Genomic DNA, 14,598 nt, shown 5'->3' on the forward strand with positions numbered 1-14,598 from the left:
CTGGGACACTGCCCTTTTTATAGCATCATATTATCTGCAAACAGCTTTTCATCACTGGAGCTAGTACTAAATGCTTATCATAGAGCCAATAGCAGCTAGTATTTTCCATGCAGTCTACACTACATCCATGCAAAAGGTCAGATGTTCGCTGTGGGAGCCTTACAGACAGGGTAATCTTCAGTGCTCATAACACTTTGCTTCCAAAAACAACATAACACTACAAAAGCTCGAATATTGTTGTTTTCACTTTGACAAATATGGATCTTTTGTTTTGTATCTGCGTTGCCAATTTTGCTTTGGCTTTTAAATTGATTCAGACGGCAGGCTGAGAATAGCCTAGCAAAGACCATTTCTAACTACATAGATTAACATGAAAGGTCATTAACCAGATGTGAAGAAATGGAATCTATAAAGAAGATTTTGACAGTGCTAAATGGTTTCTAACAACTCTTTTTATTGTTGTTGTCTTGGCATGTAATTAGAAAGATATTGGGGCTAAATCAACTCATACAATTAAACTGTTTTGTGGGCTACATATATACAGTATATACTCCGAGAGCTGAGCACATCTTTAATAATATTATGTATGTATAAGGCAAATTTTTAAAATAATTCTTTAATCATTGCAATGGGGCTCATTTTTAGTTAAGTATTTACAGGCTCAGAATATACACAATCCAGGAATATACACGGATCCAGGAGAAAATGACAGGGGGGGGGGGGGGGGCATGATAGTGGAGGGGGAAAGGGGGTGTTAATGGAGCCAGTGTTCCCGCTCGGAGAGCGGAGAGGGACGGGAATGGGATTAAAAATAGGCCCTGGCATTTAAAGTACACAGGCCCACCTTGGCGTCAAAGGTGAATGATGCAGTTGTGCGCGCACCTGGAAAAGGGGGTTTGGTCACTCAAAAGGGGGTGTGTCCTTATCCCAGTATAGTGTACCACATCATATACCACTTCTACACATTATGCAACAATATAGTAGACCTCAATGCCACACGGATTGAGCAAAAATTCACATAATGCCACATGGATTAAGCCAAAATTCACAATAAACTCCATAAATAGGAATATGGCCCACTGATGGCGTGCGTCAAAAATGTACACCTTAATGCCCATTACATGTTAAGCCACACACCATAATGTCCATTACGTATTATGCCAAACACTGTAATGCCTAATACAAATTAAACATGAGCTGGTGCTGCTGCGGAAGGCTGGTCCAGCTGAAAAATAGCACTTTTTGCCCAGGTGTACATAAGATGTAGCAGGTATGTAAACTTATTGATGACCAGCAGCGGGGATGTGCACAATCAGAATATAAATGCCTGCATCCCAATGCAATGAATCCTGCCATGGGTCAGGTAAGTTTACTTATCTTCCCCCTGTCCCCCTAACCCTCTCTCCCTGCAGCTGTATGATCAGGAAGCTGTCACTCAGGATTCTGGCACCGGTATCCTCACTGATGTCAGGATTCCAGCATCGGTCTGTGGCCATTTGTTGGGATGATGGTTTTGGTATTCTGACTGCTGGCATCCCATACGCTGGGATGCCAAACACATCCAGTAACTGTATGTCTTTCTGTAATATTTGTATTAGAAAGGAAAAACCTCAGGAATACCATAAAGATATGGCTTCATAGTGTTAGGGGTAAAATACAGCCCCATTTATTTTGTCAAAGTCCAAATGAAAGTACAAATATCTAATAAGAATAGATGGCCACATGTGTATATAATTAACTGACCATTCTATAAAATAATTAAGCTGGAGAAGTCAATACTATTCAGAAGTATCTAGACAGCGATGCTGATCCTCATAATGACGAAACGTTGCACCAACCACCAGCACCATTTCCCTCAGGACAGGTATATCACCTACAGTATAACTGAGTTGGACTTGCGTGATAATGCCTTTCCTGTACAGTACCTGCCCTTCACTTGCCCATCCTTCCATCCCAATTTAGCCTCTAGAGGTATAAAGAGATGCATTTCACCAAAGTATATATATATATATATATATATATATATATATATATATATATATATATATGGATCATTAAAGTATAACAGTTTGTCTTTAGAAAACAATTTAGCCTGAAGAGGTTAAAATAAATCAATTTTGTCTATTTAAGAGCTCTGGCGATAACATCTATAGTTTTCACACAGCTAAAACTCTCATGCATGGGTCATTTTATGTCACTTTCACTACTGCATTGTCCTCCCTGAGCTTTTCCTTCTACAGTTACTATATTCAGCTTCTAGGATTACTTCGTACACTCTGCCACACTCTATATTTTTAGTTTGCTATATTCCTCTATATTACTTGTACTGAGCATTGGCACTTGAGTAAACTTCATATAAACATATATACAATATGAAGAAAATTTTACAATCGCTACAACTTCCTGATTTCGTTTGTTTTGATGTTGCAATATTAAATTAGAGCAAATTAATTATACAGCAGTGTACAGTGATGTATACATAATAGATGGGTCCCTTATGGGTCACTTACTGCTTTTGTGTAGGTGCATCTCTTTGTTAAATTAAATGCACATAAAAATATTTCTTGATAATTATATATTATATACATGATATATACTGGATATACTGGATATATCAAGGAGAATAACTAAGACTTACCTTAACATCATTGATGTTCATTCTGGTCCCTTCTTTACCTACAAAAATGTCATCAATGTCTACAAGGATGTACCTATCAAGAGTCAGAGTAAATTTCTTCTCCGAAAGGAAAGATATAGCATCCACAAAAATTAGCTTGTGCAGCCAAAAATTCAAGTTATTACCAAAGAAGATCCTTTGAATTCCATCATGAAGTCCCAAATCATGAATAACTGTGGCAAATAGGGACATTTTAGACAGCTGGGGTGGTGCACCAACAGGCATTTTTACTTTTGTAAACACGATGGGTTGGTAAGATGAGTGGTTTACCTCAAAAACATTCCATTCATTTGCAAGCAAAGCACCTTTTCCTGTTTTTGAAGGTTTCGTTATATGAAGTAACGGTGCTTTGGGATTAATACAAAGGTTTTTGACAGCCATATTACTGTGAAACATAAACGGGAAGCCCTTTAAGTGAAAATTTTGAATGTTGTTTTCCATGCCTTTAAGGAATCCAATTACATTAACTCCATACTGGAGACAGTATTTATCCAGAAGTTCCTTATTCCATGTGTCCAAGTTTACATATTTCATAAAGTTTTCGTATATAATAAGTGCATATTTTCCAATGTGATTTTCAGTTAATGGTGGGAGGTCTCCTTTTCCAGGAGCTATTTCTGCATGGAATTTAAATCTGCTTGATTCGAGAATCCCAATAATGTCTTGACCAAGTTGAGAATATTGACTCTCTATAAAAACCAAGATTATGGGTTCTGTTGATAAGGAAACCGATGGTTTTCCAGTTTTCTGTTCCAGCAGTTTATACGGTAAAGATTCAATATCGCCACACTCTATTTCCATTGATGCTTCGGAAATGTCATTGTCTTGCTTATAACCAGTGTACAAATAGTATGCAGAAATGACAATGCTTACCATGCAAAAAGTGGCAAGCAGGAGGATTGTTCTTTGAAAATGTCTGTGAAATTTCATGATATAATTCATGCTGGGCTGAATGTTGTAAAGAAGCGTCAGGGAACAAATAGGACTTAGCATCTCATTCCGGGCAAGCCAAATAATTTATGTAACCATTGCAGCACATCTGTCGCTTTTTCAAAACACTTCAGAGAATGTGAATACTAGAAGAGAGAGAGAAACACATTATTCTATTTACACCATACTTACATTTGATGTGTTTCTGGTGACATGATTCATTTTGAGAAACAGCTGCCAGCTTGTAAATATATGAAACATATAAGCTGTGGAACCTCACTGTAACAACCCATCACAGGAGGGAAGAGCAAGAGTAGTTAGAAGCATATGGATGTTAATTGTAGAAAGAAAATAATATATACTGTATTACATTATAATAGTTATTGCCCTGAATAGAATGCCATGTGTAAGTAGAGAAGTAAAAGGTACATAAAGCAGTTGCAACAGAAGCTACATGTGGCAAAGACAGAGGAAGATCCATTTGTTTTATTTAGCTAAAGAAATTGTATCAACGGGATACTAACAACTTGCATTTGGTGGCTCACGTAAAAAAGATACGATTTCCAAAAATGTAAAAGACAGTTTTATTGGCTTGTCAATTCTACCATGGCTGCATTAAATTTCATTTGCATCTGTTTTATGTTATCTACCCATTTTAGGGTTTCATGTAGGGAGAAGCACGTGTCAAATTTAAAGTGACATTTCTGACATCTGTAACAATATAACAAGGGAGAAAGAATATGGTGCTCCCCAATTTTCACTGAGAAAATTAAGGGCGCATAATTATCACTTAAGTTATAGTCTACCTAATGTAAAGTGTATTGTATATAAGTTACTTGTTTCCTAGAACGGCGCCCATCGCGGGCATCGCATGTACATCGCATGCCATTATAATGGCATGCGATGCGACCGATCAGATGGCCGTGATTTTACATAGAAATGCATGGTAAAATGTAAATTGCGTCGGTCACATTGCATGCGGCCAAAAAATTGCATGCGATGCGACCGACGCGATTACCGATTTTACATAGGGAACAATGTTAAATGGCCCAATTGACCCGATTTTACATAGAGAACAATGATAAATTGCCAACAGACCCCAAATAGCCACCCTGAAGTGTGAAATGCCCCCCCTCCCCAATTGTTAACGCCACCCCATGATCAACGTCAACCCGAAGCGAGCGCAGCAAGCCCGCGAGGGGCGGTGGTACGGGTCCTCCGACCTTTTCATACCACCACTATCCACGTCGGCGTGGAGTTGAGAATAGAAAGTGTGGCAAGCGCAGCGAGCCACCGAGCCTGAAGCATGGCGAGCACAGCGAACCCCACGAGGGGACGCGAACCCCACGAGGGGACGCGGAATACAAGCCCGAAGCGTGGCGAGCGCACGCCACGCTTCGGGAGTGTGTTCCGCGTCCCCTCGCGGGGCTCACTACGCTCGCCACGCTTCGGGCTCGGTGGCTCGCTGCACTCGCCACACTTTCTATTCTCAACTCCACACCGACGTGGATAGTGGGGGTATGAAAAGGGCGTAATCGCGTCGGTCGCATCACATGCAATTTTTTGGCCGCATGCGATGCGACCGACGCAATTTTTTTCCTTGCGATGCCTAAGATCAAAATCGTGGGCGCCGTTCTAGGAAACAAGTACCGTATATAATACTTCAGACACACTGTCTATGGCATAGGAAGAATGTGTAAAAGATAAACTTTATGTATCAAACATATTTATCTGAAACATATAGGCCCTTATTCACTCGCAAAGGCAAATTCCTACTCAAATGGACAAAACCATATGCACTGCAGGTGGGAAAGAAGTAACATGTCCAGATAGATTTAGATTTGGGTGAGTTATTTTGTTTCTGTGCAGGGAAAATACTGGCTGCTTTATTTTTACAATGCAATATAGATCTCACTTTGGGCGGGATGTATTAATATACATCGCCGCCCTTTGCCTGACAGCCGCAGCGATGCTGCCACATATGTACTAACATATGCGGCTAGCATCGGGTTGCATAGACGGAGACCCCCACGATACCTGTGATGTGGTCTGCGGGGGTCTCCGTCACATCCTGGCGGCTGTCAGTGTCCCCCTACGTCTCCTCCTCCCCCCTGCAGCCGGATGTCCTCCCGGCTGTGACACCTGCTGGGGGAGGAGGAGATCAAAGGAGGACGGGAGGGGGGGGCGGACGGAGGGCGGCGGTAGAAGCCCATAGGCTTCTATAGGGTATCGCCACCCAGACGGGGGCGGGTGGGGCGGATGGGTAATAGTACATAGGAAAATGCCGTAAAACCCTGTTTTACCGCATTTTCCCTTTAGTACATCCCGCCCTTTGAAGTAAAACCCCACCCAAATCTAATTCTCTCTGCACATGTTACATCTGCCCCCTGTAGGTTTTGTCCATTTGAGAAGAAATTTGCCTTTGTGAGTGAACCAGAATAAGGGCCATCATCCGTAGACAGGAAATGTTAAACATTCCATGGAGGGGGGGACATTTTCGGCCAGGTTGAATACTGGATGCTGATATTTCCAGCTGGCGGAAATATCGTCCAAGATTGAATACCCCCCATCATGTGTGTGTGTGTGTGTGTGTGTGTGTGTGTTTGTGTCTGTGTGTGTGGGGGGGGATTTGGGGGCACTCCTAATAGACTTAATTGCCCTTTGTCTTGTTTTTTTGATGGAATGGAAATTTAGAGAACTGAAGGTGGTTGACCAATCTTCAATTGCTTATAAACCGATTAAATTATAAAACAATTATCGTGACCTTTGTAAACTAAGAATTTATGATGATAAAAAATTTAAAATAAATATAGAAATATTTGTACATACTTCTGAGGCATATAACTATTTCACCCATTTGTTTAATATGTATGAATTGGTAGTGAATTCTCAAGAGTGTGTTTGCACCTCTCACAAACCTGCCATAAAACGTGACATTTTCAGTTTAAAAAATATTACCAGAATCTGACCCTTTCTTACCCAGGATGTTACTAAGGGGTAGTTGTATAAAGCAGTGTTAAGGGAGGAGAAGCGACAAAGTGCCTGGTACTTTATCACCGCCCATCAGCTCCTAACTGTCCCTTTTTAAACCCTGCCTGTTACTTACCAGTCAGGAGCTGATTGACCAGTGATAAAGATAAAGATTTTATACTGTATGTCCCAGTAACAGATATTGGGTAGAAAATTTGCACTCAGATAACACCCAGCAGTGTTTAGATGTTTTTATCCCATATGGAAAGTTTGGATATGTAAAACATTGTAATGTGGTTATATTAACGGGCTCAACACACTAGCGCAATTTTGGGGATTTTGTCTAGTATATATGATCTATATTTATGTCTACTGTCTGATTGTGTGTCTCCAAAACACTGCCATTGGTTGGCAGTGAGTGAAACTACATCTTTCTCTCTCACACATGCACAAACACAGAGGCAATCAAAAGGTAGCAGTCTCTCTTTAAAAGCATTTACTTGTACTTACTAGTACTTACTTGGCTTACTAGTAGGGATGCCAATCCCGGGGCATTTTTTCAATCTCGGAATTTGGGATTGAAAAATGCCCAATCTCAGGATTCCCGGGAACCCTGGATTGGCATCCCTAATACAAAAACCCTCCCTTGCATATTTACATACATGTGCGGTGCGGCCGGGTGGGTGGGCGATGGAGCCGGGCAGGCGAATCATGCAGCCAGGATGAGGTGGCTGTGTGGCCTGCGCAGCGTGACCTCTGATATAGTCATGCTGCGCAGAGCCGCACTGCCGGGGATGGGAGAAGCTGGGCAGCGTCTGAGCACTCGCTCAGATGCTGCCCGGCATTAGATTGCACATGCGCAGTCAAATCCCAAAATACCAGGATTGTAGTTTCCTGGTGTTTTAGGGACCAAATCCATGGAACCCGCCAATCCTGGGATTGGCCGTCCTACTTACTATTATATACATATACACACATATACATGATGTAAGCAGTAAGAGACAGTCCAAGCTTTCTGGTTCACTTGTTCTAGCTCAGTGGTGTCAAACTCATGGCCCTCCAGCTGTTGGGGAATTATATGTCCCAGCATGCCCTGACACAGATTTAGCAATTCATTATATAAAATATGTGGCAGGGCATGCTGGGAAATGAAAAAAAACAAACATTGTGTGTGTTTTTCTATGTCTGGGAAGCACTAAATTTCTTCAAAGTGCAATGTTGGTCACAATATTACACAGATCTGTCTTAAATATTTAAAACGTATTCTGCCCGTGACTCTTGTAACTGGTATGTGATAGATAATCTGGCATTCAAACATCCACTTTAGTGTTAGAAAAATGTCTGCAGCACTTGTAATTGCTCTCAAGGGCAAGTGGTAGATTGGTTTGCATGATGATTTGGGATCATTGGAATTGATGGGTGCTTCTGCTAAGTGTTACATTACTTCATTGTGTAAGTGAGATCCCTCTGCTGCCTTAATCAGTACAGTAACTTGATATTATTTCCTGCAGTAGAATCGCTTGGCCAGGTATATGATCATAAATATTTCCTTGTTTTTTATGTTTGTTGTTACAGAGGTAAAAATGATTTAAAAAAAATAATTGCATTCATTGGTGCTTCCGATGAATTATATTATTAATATCTAGAGAAATGTTTTGTTCCTATAGATACTGTATTATAGAGGGGGAATTGTGTGAATTGCCATTTCCACAGTGTTTTAAAGCCAGCAACAGCAGCCCTTCTGTAATGAACCGGAAAGTATATTAATTAACAGAGCCGGCCCTAGGCATAGGCAGACTAGGGGTATCCATGCCTAGCCTAGGGCTGGTTCAGCTTAACAGGAGCAGAGACAGTTCTGCAGGGACTCATCTGCTGCTGCCCGGGTCCCAAGCAGAGGTGTAACTACCGCCGGTGTAAACAGTCCACTGTACCGGGGCCCAAGGGTTTACAGGCGCCCATGCCGCTGTCTGCCCGGATTTTTTTTACATGTGCGCTGCGGACACGAGCAGGGGGGGTATAGGGTAGTAAGCAGACGGCCTTGGTAAGCAGTGTGTGTGTTGGTCGGACATGGAATGGATGGATGCAGCAGCACCCTGCACGTCTGCATCCATTCTGGCCAGGGACTGGTCTCCTCCAGTAGCCATAGCAACAGGCAGCCAATCATAAGGCTGCCTGTTGCTGCTCTGAGACTCTGAGTCAGACAGAAAGGGGAGGGGGGGCGGACACTAAATCACTTTAAAATGTAACGGGGGGGGGGGGGCATAAAATAAAAATATGAGTGGCACAAAAATTGTGCCTAGGGCATAAAATTGGCTAGGGCCGGCTCTGTTAATTAATTCCCTTTTCCTTTCCTCTGGCAGGTAAGTATATTAACTGTAGGAATGTCCATGGCAATGTTTCTTTCTTTTATATATCAGGTATTTTATTTTACAAGTTAAAACATTAAAAGGTATGTGCAATAAACATTGCATTAATACAGTAACAAAGATAGTTACGATTACGACGGACACAAAACACAGAACTATAAGACAAATTATATATAGATATTCAACATAGATATACTGTTACCATTTTCACATGAAATCAAAATGACAATATTATCACTATTCTATGCTAAAATACTACTTTTTTATTGCGCAATAATATACCTGCTGCAGCTGTAAACTGTTCCTTAGTCTCTCTATTTATTAGGTAGTCACTATAACTACAGTGGCTATTTTTGTTATGTAGATAGGAGTCCCACACTGAGTATCCTGACAGTGGGCTTATTTGTAATCCACAAGTGAAGGTGAATCAGGTAATAATTGCTGGCTTAATCACAATGTAACAACACTGTAACAACACTGTATACATCCTCTCTCCACTTCTCTTCACATCCTTGCCTAAGCGTGTAAGTCACTGTAGCATGAAGCCAACTGTATAAAGTCTTTACACCTTATTGCTTATTACAGTCACTATTTCTCCATTAAATAATATTAGTTAGGGAAAATGACTTCTTCTCTCCTTCTGATGAGGAACCAAATAAATGTCTGCCTGTTGTACAGTTATCATCTGAGGTAAACGCAGTCTCTGTGTTACTCCTGCATTAGGTTGTTAGCTTCTTTTAACCTTCCTGGGATAGTACATCTTTCAATATATACATTTGGGTGAGAGAAGAGCGTATTACATAGGGTGACCAACTCATCCCTTTAATCCAGGACACATATTAATTACACAGGTTCTGTGGCTTGCTTTCACCTGGTTTTAAACTGCCACACCTCAAGACTCCATTTCACCTGGTTTTAAACTGCCAGAGAACCTGTGTAATTAATATGTGTCCCGGATTAAAGGGATGAGTTGGTCACCCTAGTATTACAGCCTTTCTGAGGTAAAATGTCTCTTTTCTGTCTGGGGCTGTGCATAAATATAGCTGACTTTAGTTCTGAGGTAAAATGTCCTTTTCTGAGGTAAAATGTCTTTAAACTTTATACAGCTGTGTAGGTAAATATGAGAACACCTCTTTCCTGGGCTGGTACAGGTACTGTATGTATGTATTTTGGGGCTGGACTCACCACACCTCTCCTTCTATCATTTACAGTCCAATCGGTGACAGCAATAACTTGAGAGGGAATCCCGGCAACTGATGAGCTGTCTCCACATACCCCCAGTAAGTATAAGAGTCCTCCATGCTCCCTCTGGGGGAGATTCTCTAAGAATCTCCGCCTCCCTTCGCCGCCCATCGCATTTATAATTATCGCATATGTTCTAACATTTGCGATAATTATAGCACTCCCTCACCCGACGCTGCTGCTGCGTCGGGCTCTCGTCACAGGTCCGGGCAGCACAGCTCTGTGTTGCCCGGACACAGGTGAGGGGAAGATGCGGGGCGGCGGGGGTCCGTGCGTGGCGGCGGGGGGTCGTGGCGGTGCAGCGGTGGGATGTGATAGAAGCCCATAGGCTTCTATGGGGCATCGCCAGATTTTTCTGGAAATGACCCCCCCTCGCATCCCAAAATGCGGTAAAAACCCTGATAATGGGGTTTTTACCGCATTTTTAGCTTAGAGAATCTCCCCCTCTGTCTGCCACACTCTTTCTGCCTGGACCTCTCCTCACAGACTGCCCTGTCCAACTGCTCACCCTCCTTCTGACACAGGTCATGTGACATGCTACAGACTTTCTGTGCAGCTGCCGAGGATGCTGCGAATTATTCACCACTGTAAACAAATTCACCATAGTGTGCTTCATCATGACACACAATACATTGTATAGTAGGTTATTACACTTGTACATTGTACTGCTTCTGCACACACATATTACACTTCTAGCACCCCAGCTGTTTGTGCCCCAAGTCACTCAAAAGTGGTTTCTACCTTATTTTTATATTGTGGCATAATTGTAATTCCCCCTGACTGGAAATGCAGGGCTGTGGGTTTTCCTGTTTTAGTGATACAGGGCACTCATCTGATCTGATTAGTAGTAGGTCATGATCTGATTGGTTCCCGTATCCGCACCGGGGACTGGTGTTTGCGCTCTGCAGATGCATATGGTCTCATTGACCCCATATTATGCCCCACACAGCAATGCCCCATGCACCATATTATGCTCTACACAGTGATGTCTCTGAAACTACCTTATGCTCCATGCAGTAATGCCCCTTGCACCATATTATTCCCCATACAGTGATGTATCTGAAACCCTCTAATGATGAATGCAGTAATGCCCCTTGCACTATATTATAGAAACAAAGAATTTGATAGTAGATAAGACCAATTTGGCTCATCTAGTCTGCCTATCTATTATGCATCACACAGTAACGCAGTAACACAGTTGTATTATGACAACAGTGGGGGAAAATAAATCTAGGTGATTGAATTAGCTCAAATAATTTTTTTTTATTAAATATCATACGTTTCCATAGAAACTCATTATGTAAAATGCTATGAAATTGACCTTTTACAATGCTTTTCATTTGATAAACATCAATAAATTACCTATTCTGAGAATATGCATAATACAGGATTATTTATAAACATTAAGTTATGTAACAAATGTGCAAACAAAGGAAATGTAACAACATCAGATAAGTTCTGCAGTGTTTTGTAGGGTACTCTTTACCTAGAAGGGCGCCCATCGCGGGCATCGCATGTACATCGCATGCCATTATAATGGCATGCGATGCGACCGATGCGATGCCCGCGATTTTACATAGAAATACATGTTAAAATGTAAATCGCGTTGGTCGCATCGCATGTGATGCGACCAACGCGATTACCGCGATTTCCGCGATTTCCCATAGGGAACAATGTTAAATATCCCAATTGAACCGATTTTCCATAGGGAACAATGTTAAATGGCCCACAGAGGCCAAATAGGCACCCTGAAGTGTGAAATGGCCCCCCCAATTGTTAACGCCACCCAACGATCAACGTCAACCCAAAGCGTGGCGAGGGGCGGCGGTACGCGTCCTACGACCTTTTCATACCCCCACTATCCACGTCGGCGTGGAGTCGAGAATAGAAAGTGTGGCGAGCGCACGCGGATACCTTCATAGGTATCCGCGTCCCCTCGCGGGCTTCACAGGTGTCCGCGTCCCCTCGCGGGGCTCGCTGTGCTCGCCACGCTTCGGGCTCGGTGGCTCGCTGCGCTCGCCACACTTTCTATTCTCAACTCCACGCCGACGTGGATAGTGGGGGTATGACAAGGTCGTAGGACGCGTACCGCCGCCCCTCGCGGGCTCGCTGCGGTCGCCATGCTTCGGGTTCACGTTGATCGTGGGGTGGCGTTAACAATTGGGGGGGCCATTTCACACTTCAGGGTGCCTATTTGGCCTCTGTGGGCCATTTAACATTGTTCCCTATGGAAAATTGGGTCAATTGGGACATTTAACATTGTTCCCTATGGGAAATCGCGGTAATCGCTTCGGTCGCGTACTGAGGGGCAGATTTATTAAGCTTGGAGAAGAGATAAACTGGAGATAAAGCAGAGAAAAGGTAAAAGGAGATAAAGCATCAGCCAATCAGCTGTGTTTGAAAAAGACAGTTGGGAGTTGATTGGCTGGTGCTTTATCTCCTTTTACCTTTTCTCCACTTTATCTCCAGTTTATCTCTTCTCCAAGCTTAATAAATCTGCCCCTCAATGAGCTATTTGGGGAGGCACCAGTACTTACCTTGCCTCCGGGCAACTGGGATGAAATTACGCCACTGTAAAGAGGCATACCCATAGAGCAAATACACATACTGTATGTAGCAGAAACTGTTTGCATTCTGCATTATAGAAACTAAATATAGCTTGGTAAAAAAAAAAATTTGCAGCATTTCTCAACAGCTGACACTCTATGCTTAAAGTACATAGGCTTATTCAGATAATCACAGATAAGAAGAATGATTCTGTGCTGTTTCCATAGATACTTATGTGTCAACATTTTCTATTACAGTGAAAGATTGCCACTTCTTGATATCACTATAATTGCCTGGTGATGAAACTTTTACTTGTTTTTCAATTTAAAGGGTCATTTTCAATTTGGCAAAAAATATAGGCAAAAAGGATTCCTTTTTAAATAAAAAGGACATCAGTAGATGCACCTTGTTTTACTGCTAAGGAAAGTCAGTTTTCAGTTTTGTCTTCTTTACAGTCATAGGGCAGTATTCAATGCTCCCGGTTCACCGTTTTTTTTCGGCGAATTGGGCTGTTTTCACTCCTTGCAGTGAATCTTTTTCACTGAAAATCTGATTCAACCTATTCAATGTTCACCGAAAGCGAACAGTGAATGCCGGCCAGTTCTCCGTTTCAAGCTTGCTGCAATTCGCTGGTGTATTTCAATGGGGTTTTCACAGGGATTCGCAGAGAGTGTATTCAATGCTAGGGTGGAGAACTGCTTTTAGCATGATTTTCGCCATGATTCACTGTTTTGCATTCAACATCTTTTTAATGTGAACTGGAAAGTGATCTTTTAAAATAAAGGCTTTTTTTTTTTTTTGGTGTCCAATAATCAGATTATTTTTTTCTGTGAAGGGGCATGCTATTTTTATTTACGTGCTTGCAGCACATGAACATATATTTATTTTATAATTAATTAATTAATTTTTTTACACATTCGCCAGCAGGGGGCCGGGAGCCAGAGCCACTCATTAAATATTCATATATTCACTTCACACTGCTCCTGCTCATTACATATGCACAAGGGGGAGCAGTGCAGTGGCTCCCTACCCCTGTCCCCTGACAGCTCTCCCGGGGGGCAGCTTCTGCTGCCTCTTTCCCCGGGAGCCCTCCTTCCCCCAACACATTCTGGGCTCCCGTGGGCTCCACTGACAAAGTCCATGACGAAACGCGTCTGTCTTGTATTGTATTGCTAGTGCATGCACCCCCCCCCCATGCATGCACTAGCAATACAATACAAGAGTGCTTAAGGGTTCAGAAGTGATTCTGGGACTCAGAAGCCATAACGAGCTAGTCAGTCACAGCTGCGCATCTGGGGGCATTATGTCTATCTGTGTCTACATGATGATATTGACATGATAAATGTCGCCATTATGACTATATCGACATTATAACTATCAGCAAATTATACCACAAACATCATACTGTAGAATCCTTACATTGTATGTTTTCCAGATTAGCTAGCTGGAGGACAGGTGTTTAAACATCATAGTTCTACAGGTGGTACTAGTTATTCCTGAGGATACCTTCCTAACATGCAATGTTAGGGTTCCATGGGGCTAAATTGGCAAAACACTGATTTAAGACATATTTGTGTTTTAATTGAAAAACATAGAAACATTAAGAAAATTTGCAGCAGTACTCTTGAAGTTAAAGTATGCAGTACTTATTCTTTAAACTTTAAATTCTAAAATCCAACTAAGACACTGTTTAGCTTATCAAAACATTGCTGTAGGTTTGCCGTAATATGGAAATAAATTGACATCACGTAGGAACATCAGGGACATGTTTTGGTGAAATGGGCTGTTGGGTCTTATTTTTTTTTCCAGATTATTGTTTTTAAAATGTTTAGATCATGTAAATTTGGTATGTAACCAAGATCCTCT

The 14,598-nt window shown here is 41.9% G+C and overlaps 1 protein-coding gene across 1 annotated transcript in view; it reads right to left on the minus strand.

The window, feature by feature from the left end:
• LOC146061508 (bifunctional heparan sulfate N-deacetylase/N-sulfotransferase 3-like) overlaps nucleotides 1–14,598 on the minus strand; it is a 239,877-nt gene that overhangs the window by 189,454 nt on the left and 35,825 nt on the right. Inside the window, exon 2 of the mRNA XM_083174470.1 lies at nucleotides 2,639–3,753. Within this exon, the coding sequence (XP_083030596.1) occupies nucleotides 2,639–3,670 (1,032 nt within the window). The 5' untranslated portion in view covers nucleotides 3,671–3,753. The remainder of the gene's footprint in view (nucleotides 1–2,638; nucleotides 3,754–14,598) is intronic.

The sequence above is a fragment of the Crinia signifera genome, chromosome 1 (assembly GCF_055691185.1).
Source record: "Crinia signifera chromosome 1, ASM5569118v1, whole genome shotgun sequence".
NCBI classification, from domain to species: Eukaryota; Metazoa; Chordata; class Amphibia; order Anura; family Myobatrachidae; genus Crinia; species Crinia signifera.